The sequence below is a fragment of the Pelophylax lessonae genome (genome assembly GCF_965119305.1).
Source record: "Pelophylax lessonae genome assembly, chromosome: 3".
NCBI lineage: Eukaryota > Metazoa > Chordata > Amphibia > Anura > Ranidae > Pelophylax > Pelophylax lessonae.
The window spans coordinates 202,471,899-202,488,522 of record NC_138770.1 but is presented as its reverse complement, the minus strand read 5'-3'; the positions used below and the strand labels follow the sequence as shown (position 1 = coordinate 202,488,522).

General features: G+C 43.4%; 1 protein-coding gene across 1 annotated transcript in view; it reads left to right on the top strand.

The window, feature by feature from the left end:
* WDR33 (WD repeat domain 33) overlaps positions 1 to 16,624 on the top strand; it is a 257,209-nt gene that overhangs the window by 167,652 nt on the left and 72,933 nt on the right. Inside the window, exons 9-14 of the mRNA XM_082249874.1 lie at positions 13,956 to 14,110; positions 14,280 to 14,358; positions 14,442 to 14,552; positions 14,639 to 14,733; positions 15,847 to 15,933; positions 16,009 to 16,148. Coding sequence (XP_082106000.1) covers positions 13,956 to 14,110; positions 14,280 to 14,358; positions 14,442 to 14,552; positions 14,639 to 14,733; positions 15,847 to 15,933; positions 16,009 to 16,148 — 667 coding nt within the window. The remainder of the gene's footprint in view (positions 1 to 13,955; positions 14,111 to 14,279; positions 14,359 to 14,441; positions 14,553 to 14,638; positions 14,734 to 15,846; positions 15,934 to 16,008; positions 16,149 to 16,624) is intronic.

Sequence of the window (16,624 nt, the reverse complement as noted above, 5' to 3'; positions counted from 1 at the left end):
GTACGCGGACATCGTTCACCTGGCCGTAGAGCCTCCGTGGCGGCTACCAATGCGAGAAGATCTACTGTCTCAGGGACCGATCTTCCATCCTGCTTTACAGTTGCTGGCTTTAACGGCCTGGCTGTTGAAAGCCAGGTCCTGAGAGACAGGGGTCTCTCCTCAGAGGTCATTCCTACTTTGATCAAGGCTAGAAAAGCCTCTTCTGGTAAGATTTATTACCGTACATGGAAAGCTTATTTTGCCTAGTGTGAGTCCAGGGGTTTCTCTCCTCGTTCCTACTCGGTGACGAGGGTGTTGGCTTTCCCCCAGACTGGTGTGGACCAGCGCCTTGCGTTGGCCACGATTTAAAGGCCAGGTATCTGCCCTGGCTGTTCTTTTCCAGCGCCCTGTGGCATCTCATTCCTTAAATCGCACCTTTATTCAAGGTGTGCGTCACTTGGCCCCTCCTAGAAGGGAGCCCTTACCTCCATGGGACTTGAACTTGGTTCTGTCTGTGTTGCAGCGTTCCCCGTTTGAAAACATCAGGGAAATCTCGTTGCCTATGCTATCTAAAAAGGTGGCTTGCCGTTCCCCTTACCTGGTGGTCCATAGGGATAAGGTAGTCTTGCGACTTAACCTGTCCTTTCTGCCAAAGGTGGTTTTGGATTTTCACCTGAATGAGGACATTGTTTTACCTGCGCTCTGTGCGAACCCTAAGCATCCAAAAGAGATTGCCTTACATTCTTTGGATGTTGTCAGGGCGATCAGGGTTTACCTGTCGTCGACTGAATCCTTTCGGAAATCGGATTCTTTTTTTGTCCTTCCTGAGGGACCTCTGAAGGGTATGGCTGCGTCTGCGGCGATCATTGCCAAATGGATCAGACAGACCATTGTACAGGCCTGTTCGTTGTGGGAACGGGTTCCTCCCTTCCCTGTCAAGGCGCATTCTACCAGGTCGGTGAGTGCGTCCTGGGCCTTCCAGCATTAGGCCTCGGTGGCCCAGGTGTGCAAGGCTGCGACTTGGTCGTCGGTGCACACTTTTTCCAAATACTACAAAATTGATGCTCTGGCATCAGCTGATGCCTCCTTTGGCCGCAAAGTTCTGCGGCAGTGCCATAGGGGACCCTGGTCTTGTACAGGTCCCTAGCTGTTGGGGTTGTTTTCCCCTTGGTTATTTGTTTTCCTGGGTTGTTGCTCCTGTTGAGCCCTTTTTTGTTACCCAGAAGGTTACCTTTCTGCACACGTAAGGTTCCTTTCTCGGATGTGGGTACTGCGTTGCTTTTCTGACGGTTGCGTTGCCCACCCCTCATGTCTACACTGCTTTGGGACATCCCCATTAGTGAAGACTGATGAGTGGGCGGGGACTGTCGGAGGACGTAAGAGAAAACTGAATTTTTCTAAAATCTTACCGTAAAATTACTTTCTCTGAGTCCTCCGACAGTCGTCGCCCCCGCCCCTCTTTTGGGGTTTTTTCTACACTTTCACTGCTTGCGACCAAACTGAGTTGGGATGGCTCTTGCAGGGGGGTATTGGACTAGGATAGGTGTGACTATGTAGATGAATTGTTCTTTTACGAGTCTTTTGCCTAGAAACTCCTGCGGAGAGGAAGCAATACCCCCATCAGTGAAGACTGTATGAGTGGGCGGCAACTGTCGGAGGACTCAGAGAAAGGAATTTTACGGTAAGATTTTACAAAAATTCAGTTTTTGTTGACATAAGAATGTCTAATCTGTAATTTGATGCCTTTTGGAAATTTTTCCATCTTTCCTTGGCCTCTTTATGCACATTAATACACATTTTTACCTGGGGTGCCCAAACTTTCGATCACCACTGTATCACATCCAGACACTTTGATTTTTGCCTATTCTTCACGGCAAAACTGCTCCAGCTCCTTTAGGTTTGAATGGGTTATGTTGGTATACAGCAATCGTCAAGTCATTTCATAGATTATCAATTGGATTGAGGTTTGGGCTTTGACTAGGCCATTTCAAGACATTTAAATGTTTTCCTTTGAACCACTCCAGTGTAGCTTTAGCAGTATATTTTAGGCCAGTGCCCTGCTGGAAGGTTTACCTTCGCCCCATTTTAAATCTCTGGCAGAAGGAAACCGGTTTTCTTCAGGAACTGTCCTGTATTTAGTGCCCTCCATTTTTCCTTCAATCCTGACCAATTTTACAGTCCGTGCTGATGAAAAGCTTCCCCACATCCTAATGCTGCCACCACCATGTTTCACTGCGGAGATTATGTTCTCAAGGTGATGGGGAGCGTTGGCTTTGCACCACACATAATCATTTTATGATGGCCAAAAAGCTCAGTTTTAGGCTCCCTTGATCAGGGAACCTTCCAAGTGTTTAGGGAGTTTCCCATATGCGGTTTGGCAAACCTTTTACCCAGCTCCGTAAGATTTACCCCCCTTTATGACCAGGATGTTTTTTTGCGATACGGTACTGTTACTTTAACTGACAATTGCGCAGTTGTGTAACACTGTACCCAAATAAAATGTAAATGCCCTTTTTCCCACAAATAGTGTTCATTTGTGGCATTTGGTCACAGGTTTTTTTTTTTTTTTTTTTTTTTGCTCTATAACCAAAAAAAGACCAAGAATTCTGAAAAAACCCAACATTTTTTACTTTCTGCATATCCAATAAACAAATGTAAAAAAAATCAAAATTTTTCATCAATTTAGGCCAATATGTATTCTTGTACATAAGCGTATATTGATTGGTTTACGCAAAAGTTATAGTAATGGCGGCGATCAGCGACTCATAGCGGGACTAAGATATTGCGGAAGGAAATCGGATACTACCTATCGCTTTTTGACACTTTTTTTGGAAACCAGTGACAAGAATACAGTGATCTGTGCTAAAAAATATGCACTGTCACTGTACTAATGACACTGGCAGGAAAGGGGCTAACATCTAGGGCGATCAAGGGGTTAAATGTGTGCCCAACATGTTACTGTGTGTGCTGGTTTTCTCTTTCTGCTTTGCAGGGAGAAAAAACCGTACATTGCTGCTGTCAGAAGAGAACCCTGTGTTTACATACACAAGGCTCTCTTCGGTAATTACCGGGGCTGATCATCTGGTGCCAGTGACCAATCAGCGGCTGACACCCACTGAGTGGTTCGTGCTGCAGCCAATCTCTGCACAGCTGAGGCGGCAGGAGCGTGCTCCCTACCCCGGTGCGCAGATCACAAACTAGGTACTTGATTCACCACAGAGCAGTCGCTTCAACAGTGTATGTGTGGTGAGCAGCTGTAAAGTGGTTAAATGTGTAATCCTTTTTTTTTCTTTTTTTTTCTTTAAGCAATTACTTTTTTTTTCTGGCCACATTTTCCATAAAGCCCCACTCTGGAGTGTACAGCTTAAACACTTGCCTACCACCCTCAGTACTTTTACTGCGGTTGGGAGGCACAGGCAGGCTGGATAATGTACATGTACATCGTCTGTTTTTTTCCGGGTTGGCTGATCCCAGTACTCGCAGCCTGGGAAACATGTAATTGATATGCGATCACATGATCACAATGTCAGCAAAACGGTTATGCATGAATTCATTCATAACTGCTCTCTCCTATGCTGTGATTGTCCCACAGCTATCACATGGTATGTTAGTCAATCACCCTGTACCATGTGATTAGCTGTAGCCAATCACAGATCACTAGTAATCACAGCTGTTATGAATGTAACCTATTCATGACCATACAAAACAATGCTGTTACATGGTGCTGTGATGGTAAGGTCACACTGGAAAACTCTGAATGCATGGAAGAATAGAAAAAAAAAGTAAAAAATAAAAACAAAGTTTAAAAAAATGATTTATTTATTTTAACATGCTGTCACCAGTCTGTGTCCCTGACCACCGCCATGCCAGTCATATGATGCTGCTGTACTGCACTAGTGGTGACCATATGTTAAAAAAAAAAAAAAAAAGTTATAAAAACACATTTTATTTAATTTCCTCATTTAAAAAAATTGTGACAAAAAATTAAAACTTAAAAAAAAAAACTCGCCATACCTCTTACTAAATGCCTCAGCCTATCTACTTTACAAAAGGGTCATTTTAACCGCTTGCCGACCGCCGCAAGTAGATTTACTGTGGCGGTCAGCCCCGGCCAGGCAGAGTGACGTTAATTAACGTCACTAGCCTGGGAGGGTCTGGGGAGCGAGCGCGCGCCCGCGCGGTCACGGACCCCCCCCCCGCGTGTGTGACTGGCGGACCCGATGTCCGCCGGTCACTCGGCGATCGTCGGGGGAGAGGGAGAAAGTCAGGCGGCTTGTGTAAACAAGCCACCTGTCATTCTCCTCGGTGTAAAAACACTGATCAGACGGATCTACTATGTAGAACCGTTGATCAGTGTCCTTACAGCTCAAGCCACAGCCAATCCCAGTCGAAAGCACGCCCCTAGGGACACACACAGCCCCTCCCTCCCAAATAAAGTTAACCCCTTCACTACCAGTGTATTTTTACAGTAACAGTGCATATATATAGCACTGATTACTGTAGAAATGTCACTGGTAACCCCAAAAGTGTCAAAAATGTCAGTCAAGGGTCCGATCTGTTCGCCGCAATGTCGCAGTACCGCAAAAAAAATTGCAGATCGCCGCCATTACGCATTAAGAAAAAAAACAACAAAAATGACAAAAATCCCTTTGTTAGTAAACGCGATAACTTTTGCGCAAACCAATAAAAATACGCTTTTTGCGATTTTTTTTTTTTTTTTTTTTTTTTTTTTTTTTTTTTTTTTTACCAAACATAGGTAGGATAAAACAAATTTGCCGAAAATGTTAAAAAATTTAGATTTTTACATTTTGTTTGGGGGAATTTCATATAAAAAAATGTGAAAAATATTGTTATTTTTGCAAAATTTACGCTCTTTTTTTGTTTATAGCGCAAAAAGTAAAAAACGCACAGGTGATCAAATACCACCAAAAGAAAGCTCTGTTTGTGGGAAAAAAAGGACGTCAAATTCGTTTAGGTACAGCGTCGCACGGCCGCGCAATTGTCCGTTAAAGTCACGCAGTGCCGAATCGCAAAATACCCCCTGGTTGTTTAGCAGCCAAATCCTCCGGCGCTTAAGTGGTTAAGGGACTCATGAAATGCAATAAGCTGTCAGTACACCAGAAATGATCAATTTTCAAATATATATACCATAGTTTGTAGCTGCTATAACTTTCAGACAAACCAATTAATATACACTTATTGGGGTTTTTTTTTTTTCTTTTTTAACAAAGACATGTAGCAGAATACATTTTGGTCTAAATTTTATGAAGACATTTGATTTTATTGGATATGTTTTGTAGCAAAAAGTAAAAAATAGTTTGTTTTTTTTTCATAATTTTCAGTCTTTTTTTTAGTTTATATCACAAAAAATAAAAAAACCCGGTGGTGATCAAAAACCACTAAAAGACAGCTCTATTTCTATGAAAAAAATAAAATTTGTGTACATTGTTGCATGACTGCGCAATTGGCAGTTAAAGTAGCGCTGTACAGAATAGCAAAAAATGCCGTGGTCATGAAAGGCGTAAAACCTTCCAGAGCTGAGGTGGTTAAAGTGGTGCATGGACAGATATTCCCATTTTTTCCTGTGGATCTTTGCAACTCCTTACAGTGCTATCGTTGGTGTTTTTTTTTCATCTCGGACTAATGCCCTTTTTGCAATGGTCTGAGTTTTGTTTGGTGACCTCTTGCCATGTTTGTAATCGTAACACCAATCTCCTGCGCTCAAGATGAAGTGCAATGGCCAAAGTCAATCTATACTCTTCAGTAGATCAAGTTTTGCACTGGTTTTTCTGCCCCTTGCAGATCTAGGAAATCCAAAGTAAATACTGCAAAAACAAGGAACAGAGGGCGCACCAACCTAGTGCGTTTACCTTTTGTGATAGCTGATTTGTACTCCCAAACAACAAAACAACATCGGCAATAAGGAACATCAAAGTCCTATATACTTGAAGCAGCCTGCTCACCTAGACAAGTCCCAAAACATGAGAAGACCATCTTAAAGGCTAAAGTGTTTAGAGGGGGGATTCCCTCTTCCTCAGAGCCAACTTTGGATGGTGCAAGAGTGGTCTTTATATAGCATATAGAACATTTCACATGGTACCCCAACTAGGCTCCTCCCAACAGTGGGTGGGTATAAAAACATAGCATGTTAGTGTTAGTACCAAAAATTGGACTACTGCAAGGAGGAGCCGAGCTAGGGCACCATGTGATACTGTCTATAAACTATATAAAGACTAGTAGTTTATTTTTTTTTATTTTTTTTTTTTTCTAATTGTTTATTTAAAAGAATAGTGGAAAACAGAAATGGCATGTGTACAGTGTAAAATCATCTACAAATGTAAATATATGAATGAAAGACCCGCGGACCAAGAGGATTGTTAATCTCAAATTTGAAATATAGTAATAAACATTGGCTGGGTTTGAATTAACTATACATAATAGACATTGACCAATTGAGGATGAGAGAAGAGGTATGGGGAAATAATGGAAGAGGAATAAAGATAGGGGGAGGAATGGGGTGGAGTAGAGAAGAAAGGAGAGAGGATAAAGATGGATGGGAGTAGAAAAGGAAAAGGGAGGGTAGGGAAAGGGGTTTTGGCTAAGGTGGGATTATACCTACAATAATAAAATACAACAAAAAGGATTACAATGAAATCGAGCAAGAGTATTAAGTACCATCACAAACAAAGTTGCTCGTCAGGGGGTTCAAGCATAATTTCCTTAAATCGAGAAGTGGATTTGAATTCAAATCAGTGGGCCCATATTTTGGTATGACGGCTTATGGTACCTTTAGAGATACAGGTAAGTTCCTCTAAAAAACGCACCTTGTCAACCTTATGCAGGCTTTGCCTCGGAGAGAATTAATGGCTGACCCCATAGAGCAGGAATGAGGGACTTTGCTGTATTCAAAATATGAGGGGTGAGGGAGCTTTTTTTATGAGCCAACTGGTTCGAGGGTAGAGTCAAAAAATATTGTCCAAGGTTTAAGAGGAAGGGAGAGATCAATTATCTGGTTTGAGTTTTTCTGACCAAAAAGGGCAGATTAAAGGGCAGTCCCACCAGATGTGAGCATGGGCGGCTAGGTTCCCACATTTCCTCCAACACAATGGGGAATTTAGAGGGGAACATGTTGTGTAGTGTGGCTGGGGTGTGGTGCCATCTGGTTCGTTAGTTTTGTTTGTTTACCATTTTGGACGATACTGAAGATGTATGAGAGAGTTGCAAGATTTTTTCCTTTTGCTTTTTCAAGAGATGGGATTGAAAGTCAGCTTCCATTTGGCAATGTATTCAGGGTAGGGGGGACCTAGTACTGTGATGAGAGCTTTAGAAAACTGCGAAACGCAGTGCAGCGGTGGATCTTTGGATTTAAATCTTGCAAGTTACGTTGTGAGCGAGGCAGAGTGTGAAGAAATTGGGTTAATTTGGCATATCTCCATTTGTCCATGAAAGTGATTAGTTTTGTTCCCAAAATAGACTGAAGAGGCTTGGGTGCATGATTTTGGAGAACAGGATGAAACAGTAGAGGACCGTCAGGAGATTATAGTTTAAACCTGGGATCCATGGAGCCAGGTAGAAAGTAACTGTGGTTTAAGAGAGGCATTAATGGTGAGTTATAGGCCCAGGAATACTTTTTGTGCAGTATGTTCCAAATGTCCAAAGTGGAGGTGGTTAGGGGTGAGGTGAAGGGAGATAGAGCTCTTAAGGAGCAGGAAATCCACGGAATTCTGGAGAGGTCTGTGATGCTTAACCACTTAAGCCCCGGAAGATTTTACCCCCATTCCGACCAGGGGGTATTTTGCGATTCGGCACTGCGTGAATTTAACGCACAATTGCGCGGTCGTGCGACGCTGTACCTAAACGAATTTGACGTCCTTTTTTTCCCACAAACAGAGCTTTCTTTTGGTGGTATTTGATCACCTGTGCGATTTTTTTGATCACGCGCTATAAACAAAAAAAGAGCGTCAATTTTGCAAAAATAGCAATATTTTTCACATTTTTTTATATGAAATTCCCCCAAAAAAAAATGTAAAAATCAAAATTTTTAAAAATTTTCGGCCAATTTATTTTATGCTACCTATGTTTGGTAAAAAAAATCGCAAAAAGCGTATTTTGATTGGTTTGCGCAAAAGTTATCGCGTTTACTAACAAAGGGAAAGATTTTTGTCATTTTTGTTGTTTTTTTTTTTAACGCGTAATGGAGGCGATCTGCGATTTTTTTTGCGGTACTGCGACATTGCGGCGGACAGATCGGACCCTTGACTGACATTTTTGACACTTTTGGGGTTACCAGTGACATTTCTACAGTAATCAGTGCTATATATATGCACTGTTACTGTAAAAATACACTGGTAGTGAAGGGGTTAACTTTATTTGGAAGGGAGGGGCTGTGTGTGTCCCTAGGGGCGTGGTTTCTACTGTGATTGGCTGTGGCTCTAGCTGTAAAGACACTGATCAACGGATCTACATACCAGATCCGTTTTATCAGTGTCTTTGCAGCGAAGAGAATGACAGGCAGTTTGTTTACACAAGCTGCCTGACATTCTCCCTCTCCCCCGCCGATCGCCGAGTGACCGGCGGACATCGGGTCCGCTGGTCACACGCGCGGGGGGGTCCGTGACCACGCGGGAGCGGGAGCGCGCCCCGGGGGGCGCGCGCTCGCTCCCTAGACCCTCACAAGCAAGCAACGTAGCCCTACGTTAGTTTGCCTGTGAGGGGCTGACCGCCGACGTAGATAGTCGTGCGGCGGTCGGCAAGTGGTTAAAACAGATTCCAGGTGGACCCAGAGTTTGGCCGTGCCTGCATATTTCTAGTCAGAGAGCCATAAGGCAATAGCATGATCCAGATCTTTTGGAGTGGTGCAAGATCAACCTGGATATTATGGAAAGCCTACTCTTCCAGATATAGCGAAAGGTCAAGGTCTGGAATGTAAAGAACCCTGTAGGCACACTCAATGGTAACATTTGAAATGCAAAGATGCGTGGTAGAGCGTTCATTTTATAATATTTATTTCTCTTTCGTCCACCGACGGACGTAGCTGCTGCTTTAAATCATAGACGGATGGGTAATAAGCCCCTCCCATTAGGAGTGACCAGGTAGAGCCAAAGGCTTTGACACGCCCCAGGGGGGCGGGGTCCCTGGGTTATTACCCCTGGCCTCACCGTTGCATCTTCAGTTTTAGCTGCCTGGTCTTATGAGTGGCCAAACAGCTCCCTGCTGGGACCATTTTGTCCTAGCTCTGTTTTAAACGTCTTAAATGACCTGGAAGTTGGAAGAGTCCAAGCTCCCGATCAACGTTCTTGAACTGAGAGCAATCAAGTTGAGCCTGTTCCACTGGGCGGACAATCCCAAGGGGTGTTCTGTCCGAGTCCAGTCCAACAATGTCACGGCCGTGGCAGATGTCAATCATCAATGGGGCACCAGGAGGGCCCTGGCGGCTCTGGAGGTAGCCAAGATCCTGTGCTGGGCAGAGGACTACGTCCCAGCCCTATCCGCCGTGTATATTCCCGGCATAGACAGTTAGTTAGCAGGTGTACTACCTGAGTCGTCAAACCCTGGATCAGGGAGAGTCTTCTACCAGCTGTGTCTCCGGTGGGGGAACCTGGATGTGGACCTGTTCGCCTCCAGACAAAACAGGAAAGTTTCAAAGTTTGTGGCTGCGGTCCAGAGATCCTCTGGCCGAAGCAGTGATGCCCTGGTGGCTCCCTGGAGCCAGTATGGGCTAATTTATGCGTTTCCTCCACTGAAACTTTTATCTCGTTTGCTACGCAGGGTCAAGTTGGGAGGGGATTCTGGTAATTCTGGTGGCTACCGATTGGCCCCGGAGATCCTGGTACGCCGACGTGATTCGGCTGAAGGTCTCAGGTCCATGGACACTTCCTCTGCGGGAAGAACTTCTATCTCAGGGTCCGATCTTCCATCCTGCTGTACAGTCGCTGGCTTTAACGTCCTGGCTGTTGACAGCAAGGTGTTAAAGGACAGGGGTCTGTCTGATTCTGTGATCCCTAGCTTACTCAAGGCTAGGAAGTCCACACCTCGGAAGATTTATCATCGTACGTGGAAAGCGTACATTTGCTTGGTGCAAATCGCTGAAGCTGTATCCTAGATCCTTTGCTTTCAGCAGGATCCTGACCTTTCTACAGAAAGGGGTTGACCAACCTTTGGCGTTGGGCACTCTAAGTGTCAGATCTTGGCCTTGGTTGTGTACTTCCAACTCCCTTTGGCTACGCACTCTTTGATTCGTACGTTTCTAAAGGGGGTTCGCCATTTGGCTCCCCCCAGGAGGTCTCTGTTACCTCCTTGGGACCTTAATTTGGTTCTCAGTTCTTCAGAAATCTCCTTTTGAGAACATAAGACATATTCCTTTGCTCGCCTTGTCGCAGAAAGTCACCTCTGCGCGCAGGGTTTCTTAACTAGCGGCACTATCTTGCCGCTCGCCTTATCTGGTAATACACAGGGATAAGGAAGTGTTATGGCCTAATCCGTCGTTTCTTCCTAAGGTGGTTTCAGACTTCCATCTGAACGAAGACATAGTGCTTTCGTCACTCTGTCCGAAAACCTTCACATCCTAAGGAAATTGCCTTGCATGCTTGGATATGGTTCAGGCAATACGGGTGTTTCTGGAGACTACTGAGTCCTTTCGTAAGTCAGACTCTCTGTTTGTGAATACGGATGAACCCCGTAAGGGTCAGGCTGCGTCTGCAGCAACCATCTCTCGATGGATCAGACAGACGGTGGTAAAGGCGTATTCTCTTAAGGGCAAGGTTCCTCCTTTCCCTGTCACGGCTCACTCTACGTGGGCGTTGAGTGCCTCTTGGGCTTTCCTCCATCAGGCATCAGTGCTGCAGGTTTGCAAGGCAGCCACTTGGTCGTCTGTACATACGTTCACCAAGTTTTACAGAGTGGATGTGTTGGCATCCTCAGATGCGTCCTTTGGCCGCAAAGTTTTGCAGGCCGCTATTTAAGGAGCAGTCTACTTTTCCTTCTCCTTTATGGTTTTGCTGCAATTGAGCCCCAGTTGTTGCTTGTATTGCTCCATGTTATAGAGTTGGCTATGTTAGCCGTGGGAATTAAGTTTGTCCTTTCAACGCCCCTCAGTGGTTACTGCTTTTGGATGTCCCATCCGTCTATGATTTTAAAGTAGCAGCTATGTCCGTCGGTGGACGAAAGAGAAAATGGGATTTTTTACTTACCGTAAAATCCATTTCTCTGAGTCCACCGATGAACGTAGCTCCCACCCCTCTTTCCTCTGAAGAGTTGGGTTTTGGGTTATTCACTGCTTGCAACTAAACTGAAGATGCATCGGTGAGGCCAGGGGTAATAACCCAGGGACCCCGTCCCCCTGGGCGTATCAAAGCCTTTGGCTCTACAGGGTCACTCCTAGTGGGAGGGGCTTTTTACCCATCCGTCTCTGATTTAAAGCAGCAGCTACGTCCGTCGGTGGACTCCGAGAAATGGATTTTACGGTAAGTAAAAAATCCAATTTTTACCAGCCAGGAGTGGGACAGGGAGGACCATTGCTGGAGATCATATTTAATGCTATTTAATAAAGGGATATAGTTCTGCCCTGAATAAAATTATGTAGGTGTGGGTAAGGAAGAGAAATATTTTAGGTTTTCATGCTTCCGATGAAAAGGAAAGAGGGGTTTTATTTGATTGGCTTCCAAGCGGGGGACATTGTTTGTTTACATTTCTAACTTAGTAAGGTTAATTTTAAAATGTGATAAAGATTAGAATGCATGGAAGGCAGACCTTAAATTCAGTAAAGAGATGCGTGGTTGCCGGATAAAAATAATATATAATCTGCATAGGTGGCATATTTGTGTAGCTAAAAACTGTTCCATTGAGATGGTAAATAACAGGGGTGACAAGGTGCAGCCCTGTCGCGTGCCATTGTGTAGCGTGAAAGGGTCGCTTAATAGGCCATTAATCCAAATTTGTGCAGTGGGGTTGGTGTAGAGGGAGGATATATGGTAAAACATTTTGGGGCCCAAACCAAAAAAGCATAGGATCGTCGGAAGTTAATCCCAGTCCACCCTATTAAACGCTTTTTCAGCTTCTGTTGAGGGAGCACCTGCGAACCTTGTGAATCAACCACAAGGAGTGTAAAGAGTTATCCCTAGCCTCTCTGCTGGGAATAAATCCTGTTTGATCCTTGGTAATCTGCTTAGGAAGGAGAGGCAGAAGTCTAGTGGCCATAACTTTAACAAACAATTTGACATCCACATCCAGTAGAAATATGGGTCGAAAGCTGCCACAATAGGTAGGGTCTTTGCTGAACTTGGGGATTACCTTGATATGAGCAGTAAGGGATTCCTGGTGTAAACCCGCAGTATTGGCGTTGGCGTAATCCATTAAATAGGGGAGCAAGACATGACTAAACATTTTGTAGTATAAGAAAGTATAGCCATCAGGGCCTGGGGCTTTCCCAGGAGGCATAGATTTTAGTGGTTTGAAACTCGGTTGGCCTCCAACTGCTTAAAAGTTTTTGTGAACAATACATTTCAATTTTTTTTGGAGGGGAAAGAGAAGCTAGGTCACCCTTCACGTTGTAAAGGTTTTCAAAAAATTCCCTGAAAGCTGTGGCAATTTGAGGGGAAGTGGGGACCATGTCGCCTGAGGAAAGTTTAATTTTAGAAATGAAAGAGGCGGATTTTTTCGCTCTGTTATCAATTCTTGCGTTTTGGAGTAGTAAAAATAATCTTTGGCTTGAGGATGCAGTGAACGCCATACGTCTAATTGCAAGTCATGAAGTCTTTTAAATGACAAACGTTTAAAGGGACAGCAGAACAGCCCTGTGAGGTGTAAGAGTAGTCTTTATATAGCATATAGACCATATTACATGTTGCCCCAGCTAGGCTCCTCCTGGCAGTGGTCCAAATTTTGGTACTGATACTAACAAGGAAGGCATTCTATATGTGACATGTATACACATAGATCTAACAAATGGAATATCCCATGTTTTTATACCCATCCACTGTTGGGAGGAGCCCAGCTGGGGTACCATGTGAAATGTTATATATGCTATATAAAGACCACTCTTGCACCATCCAAGGTTGGCTTTGCGGAAGAGGGAATCCCCTTCAAAACACTTTAGCCTTTTGGATGGTCTTCTCACATTTTGGGACTTGTCTAGATGACTAGGCTTCTTCAAGTACATATGGACTTTGATGTGCCCTATTGCTGACTGTGAGTACACATCTTGTCTTTTTTTTTTATACAATAAAGCTATCACATTGTGAATGCGCTAGTTTGGTGCGTCCTCTGTTCCTTGTTTTTTCAAAGTTTGTAATCATACCATGTTCTTTCCATGTTTTTTTCATAGTAAGCCCAATCTTAATCTATGCTTCTCCATAACTTTGTTACTGACTTGTTTGAAAAACCCCTTGTTCTTCATGCTTGTTTAGTGGTGGTGTTGTCTCAGAAGCCTTTCAGAACAGGTGTATTGTATTTATCCTGACCTCATGTTTAACAACATCTTATTTAGGTGTTTCATACAAAGGGGCTGAATAATTATGCCCACTAAAGATTTGTTTGCTTTCCTGAAATGTTGGTGTCACGATAAAAAAACAAAAAAATTCAAAGCCCCCCACCCCCAAAAAAAAAAAAAAATCAATATTTCACGTCGTAATGGAACAAAACTGGAGAAACACCAAGGGGTGAAGATTTTCATATTTTTGAAAGGCACTGTATAATTTCTGTTCACAACAGTATAGTTAGTGTCTTTGTTTACTTGCGTCTTGTACAAGGTTTACTACTAAATTATGAAACCTGGAGAAACAAAATTTGAACCAGACGTGAGGCTGTTGTAACAGTCAGATTACTTAAACCAGTATTACCCAAGAGTAGAAAACAAAACCTGATTGGATATTGTGGGTAACGGCTCTAGTACTGAACCCAAGTTCCTGCATGTGTATTTATAAATCAATCATTGAGCAACATTGTTATAGATTTTACATGTTCCATTCTATCCCCAATAGACATGCTCACAAGAATACTGTAATGGAGGTTAAGTGGAATTTGAATGGAAATTGGTTACTTACAGCATCACGTGATCATCTTTGCAAACTGTTTGATATCCGCAACCTTCGTGAGGAGCTGCAAGTTTTCAGAGGCCACAAAAAAGAGGCAACAGGTCAGTCTATCCTTTCCTAATTTTTCCATGTGAACAGAGCATGCATACAGCAGTCAAACAGAATGTACGGACATCCGATCAGTACATTGGATGGGATCTGATTGGTTGTAGCGGGTACTTCCTTCTTGACTAGAGAACCATGAACTGATGTTAATTCTACCTCTTTTAGCTGTGGCCTGGCATCCAGTACATGAAGGTCTATTTGCCAGTGGTGGCTCTGATGGCTCACTTTTGTTCTGGCATGTTGGGTATGTATTTCTCATGTGTACCTAGTGGTCGCTCATCCTAGACTTTTCAGTGCACTGATACATGTGTTGCTCCCTTATCATAGAATAGAGAAAGAAGTTGGTGGTATGGAGATAGCTCATGAAGGAATGATATGGAGTCTTGCTTGGCACCCTCTTGGACATATTCTGTGCTCTGGATCCAATGATCACACGAGGTATACTTCATCAGTTATTCTTCACCCACTGGAAATAAAGTCGATAGTGAATGTGAATGATACTTATCTTAATTTTTTTTTTCTAGCAAATTCTGGACTAGAAATCGTCCTGGGGATAAGATGAGAGACCGTTACAATCTGAATCTTCTCCCTGGCATGTCAGAGGATGGGGTAGAATATGGTAACTATCACCGTTCCCCACTACCTGTTGCCTTTGGCAGTGTTACTCTGTCTGTGTTTAGTGTTGGGTGACTGCACTGTGGCCCACAATATCAATATTTGTTAACCCCATGTTTTTGTGTGTTTGTTAATGCAGTTGAAGATGCACAATGCTGGCAAATAGATCCTGGTCATCTTAAATGTGTTTGATATACATGTGGACTTTTGAGAATACAAATGTTATAATTTGGTCATTTTCTTTTTAGTATTTTGTGTAGTAAATATCAAGGGAACTTGAGTCTTTTCTAAATACCATAAATTGTTCAGTATTCTATTTTCCCTTAGTAACCTTTCTCTAATGTGTGCTAAACACTCAAAGTTGACGCGGTGTAACGTTTCGGGGCGATTCAACATAGGTGGTGCATGCGATTTGAAGAAGTAGTGCCAGTCCAGACTGCATTTTTAAGGGCACGGCAACCCACTTTTATTTAAAGGCATAAAGAAAGTTCACAAAACAGCAATTTTCCCTTGCAGGGGTTCCACCATTACTGTATATTTGTTAAATTCAGCCTTCTGGCTTACTCACACGCCATATGGCTGCTTCAGGCCCCTCGCCTAGGCATTAGGTCTGCTCCTTAGACCAACACAAGTGTCCTTTGGTCAAGCTCCCTTGTAGCTTCCTTGGGATCAGCTTCCTACTACGCTGTTGCGGAATACATCTGCCTCCTGCAGACCTGTAAGCTCTGGCTGCCAACTGCGGCCTCTCTCCCCCTCGTGTCTGTCGGCTTGAGTCCTCCTGACTCCTGGGCCAGACCTCATGTCTGCCCAGATGCAGCTGTCTCCAACTGGGAGCTCTGAGTGCTAACCCTGGGAACAATATGAACCCATCCTAAAGGTCTGCAATCAGCAGGCCTGTCTTAATCAAAACCAGGCATAAATTGCTAACACACACAGTGACTTGGGGTCGCCTTCCTACAGCGGATATTAATTAGGAGTGGTTAAAGGTACAGTCAGTGCAGCACACAATCTTCAGATGTATGAGTTTTGTATTTTAATCTTTTTTTTTTTTTTTATATTGCGAGCATAAATATAAAACTTGTAAACCAATAATATAATGTGATCTTTTCCTCTTCAGACGATGTTGAGCCAAACAATCTCGCAGTTATTCCAGGAATGGGCATTCCAGAACAACTGAAAATAGCAATGGAACAAGAACAGATGGGTAAGGAAATGTAAGAGTCGTTGTTTGCTCATCTGTGTTTGGTACTAAGTGTAACATGCCTTTATGTATTTTTAGGAAAAGAAGAGGCAAGTGCTGTGGAGATGACCATCCCTGGTTTGGACTGGGGAATGGATGAGCTGATGCAGAAAGACCAGAAGAAAGTGCCACAGAAGAAGGTTCCATATGCAAAGCCCATTCCTGCTCAGTTTCAACAAGTTAGTGCAAAACTATTTTTATAAAAACTTTTTTAGAAACCCACCTTCTGGTTTTCCTGTGAAACACTCTTAAAAACTGACTTTTTGATGTGGCTTCAAATTAGCAGCCATAAACACAGTGAAATGTTAATGGGAAAGAATGCTGAGTTTGGATAGTTTGCCTTTAGGAAAGGTACAGTGTATTTGGATCAGTTGCTCTTGGATCCTGGTGCCAGGAGTAGGTATTTTTCAGTACAAGGTCTGCCAGTTGTAGTGTAGCTGCTTCCTGGTGAGCTAAGTAGTGGGGATACGTTAAGTGTTCAGGGCTAAATTTAGGAGATGTTAAACCTTAAGTTTCCACTTTAACCACCTCAGTCCTTCCTAACATATATATACTGCCTTGTATTGAGGTAGTTATACTGGAATCATGGTTGAGGCTATCGCCATGATCCCTATACCATTATTTTTTCTTTCTGCTGGCGATTCTCTTTCTAGTA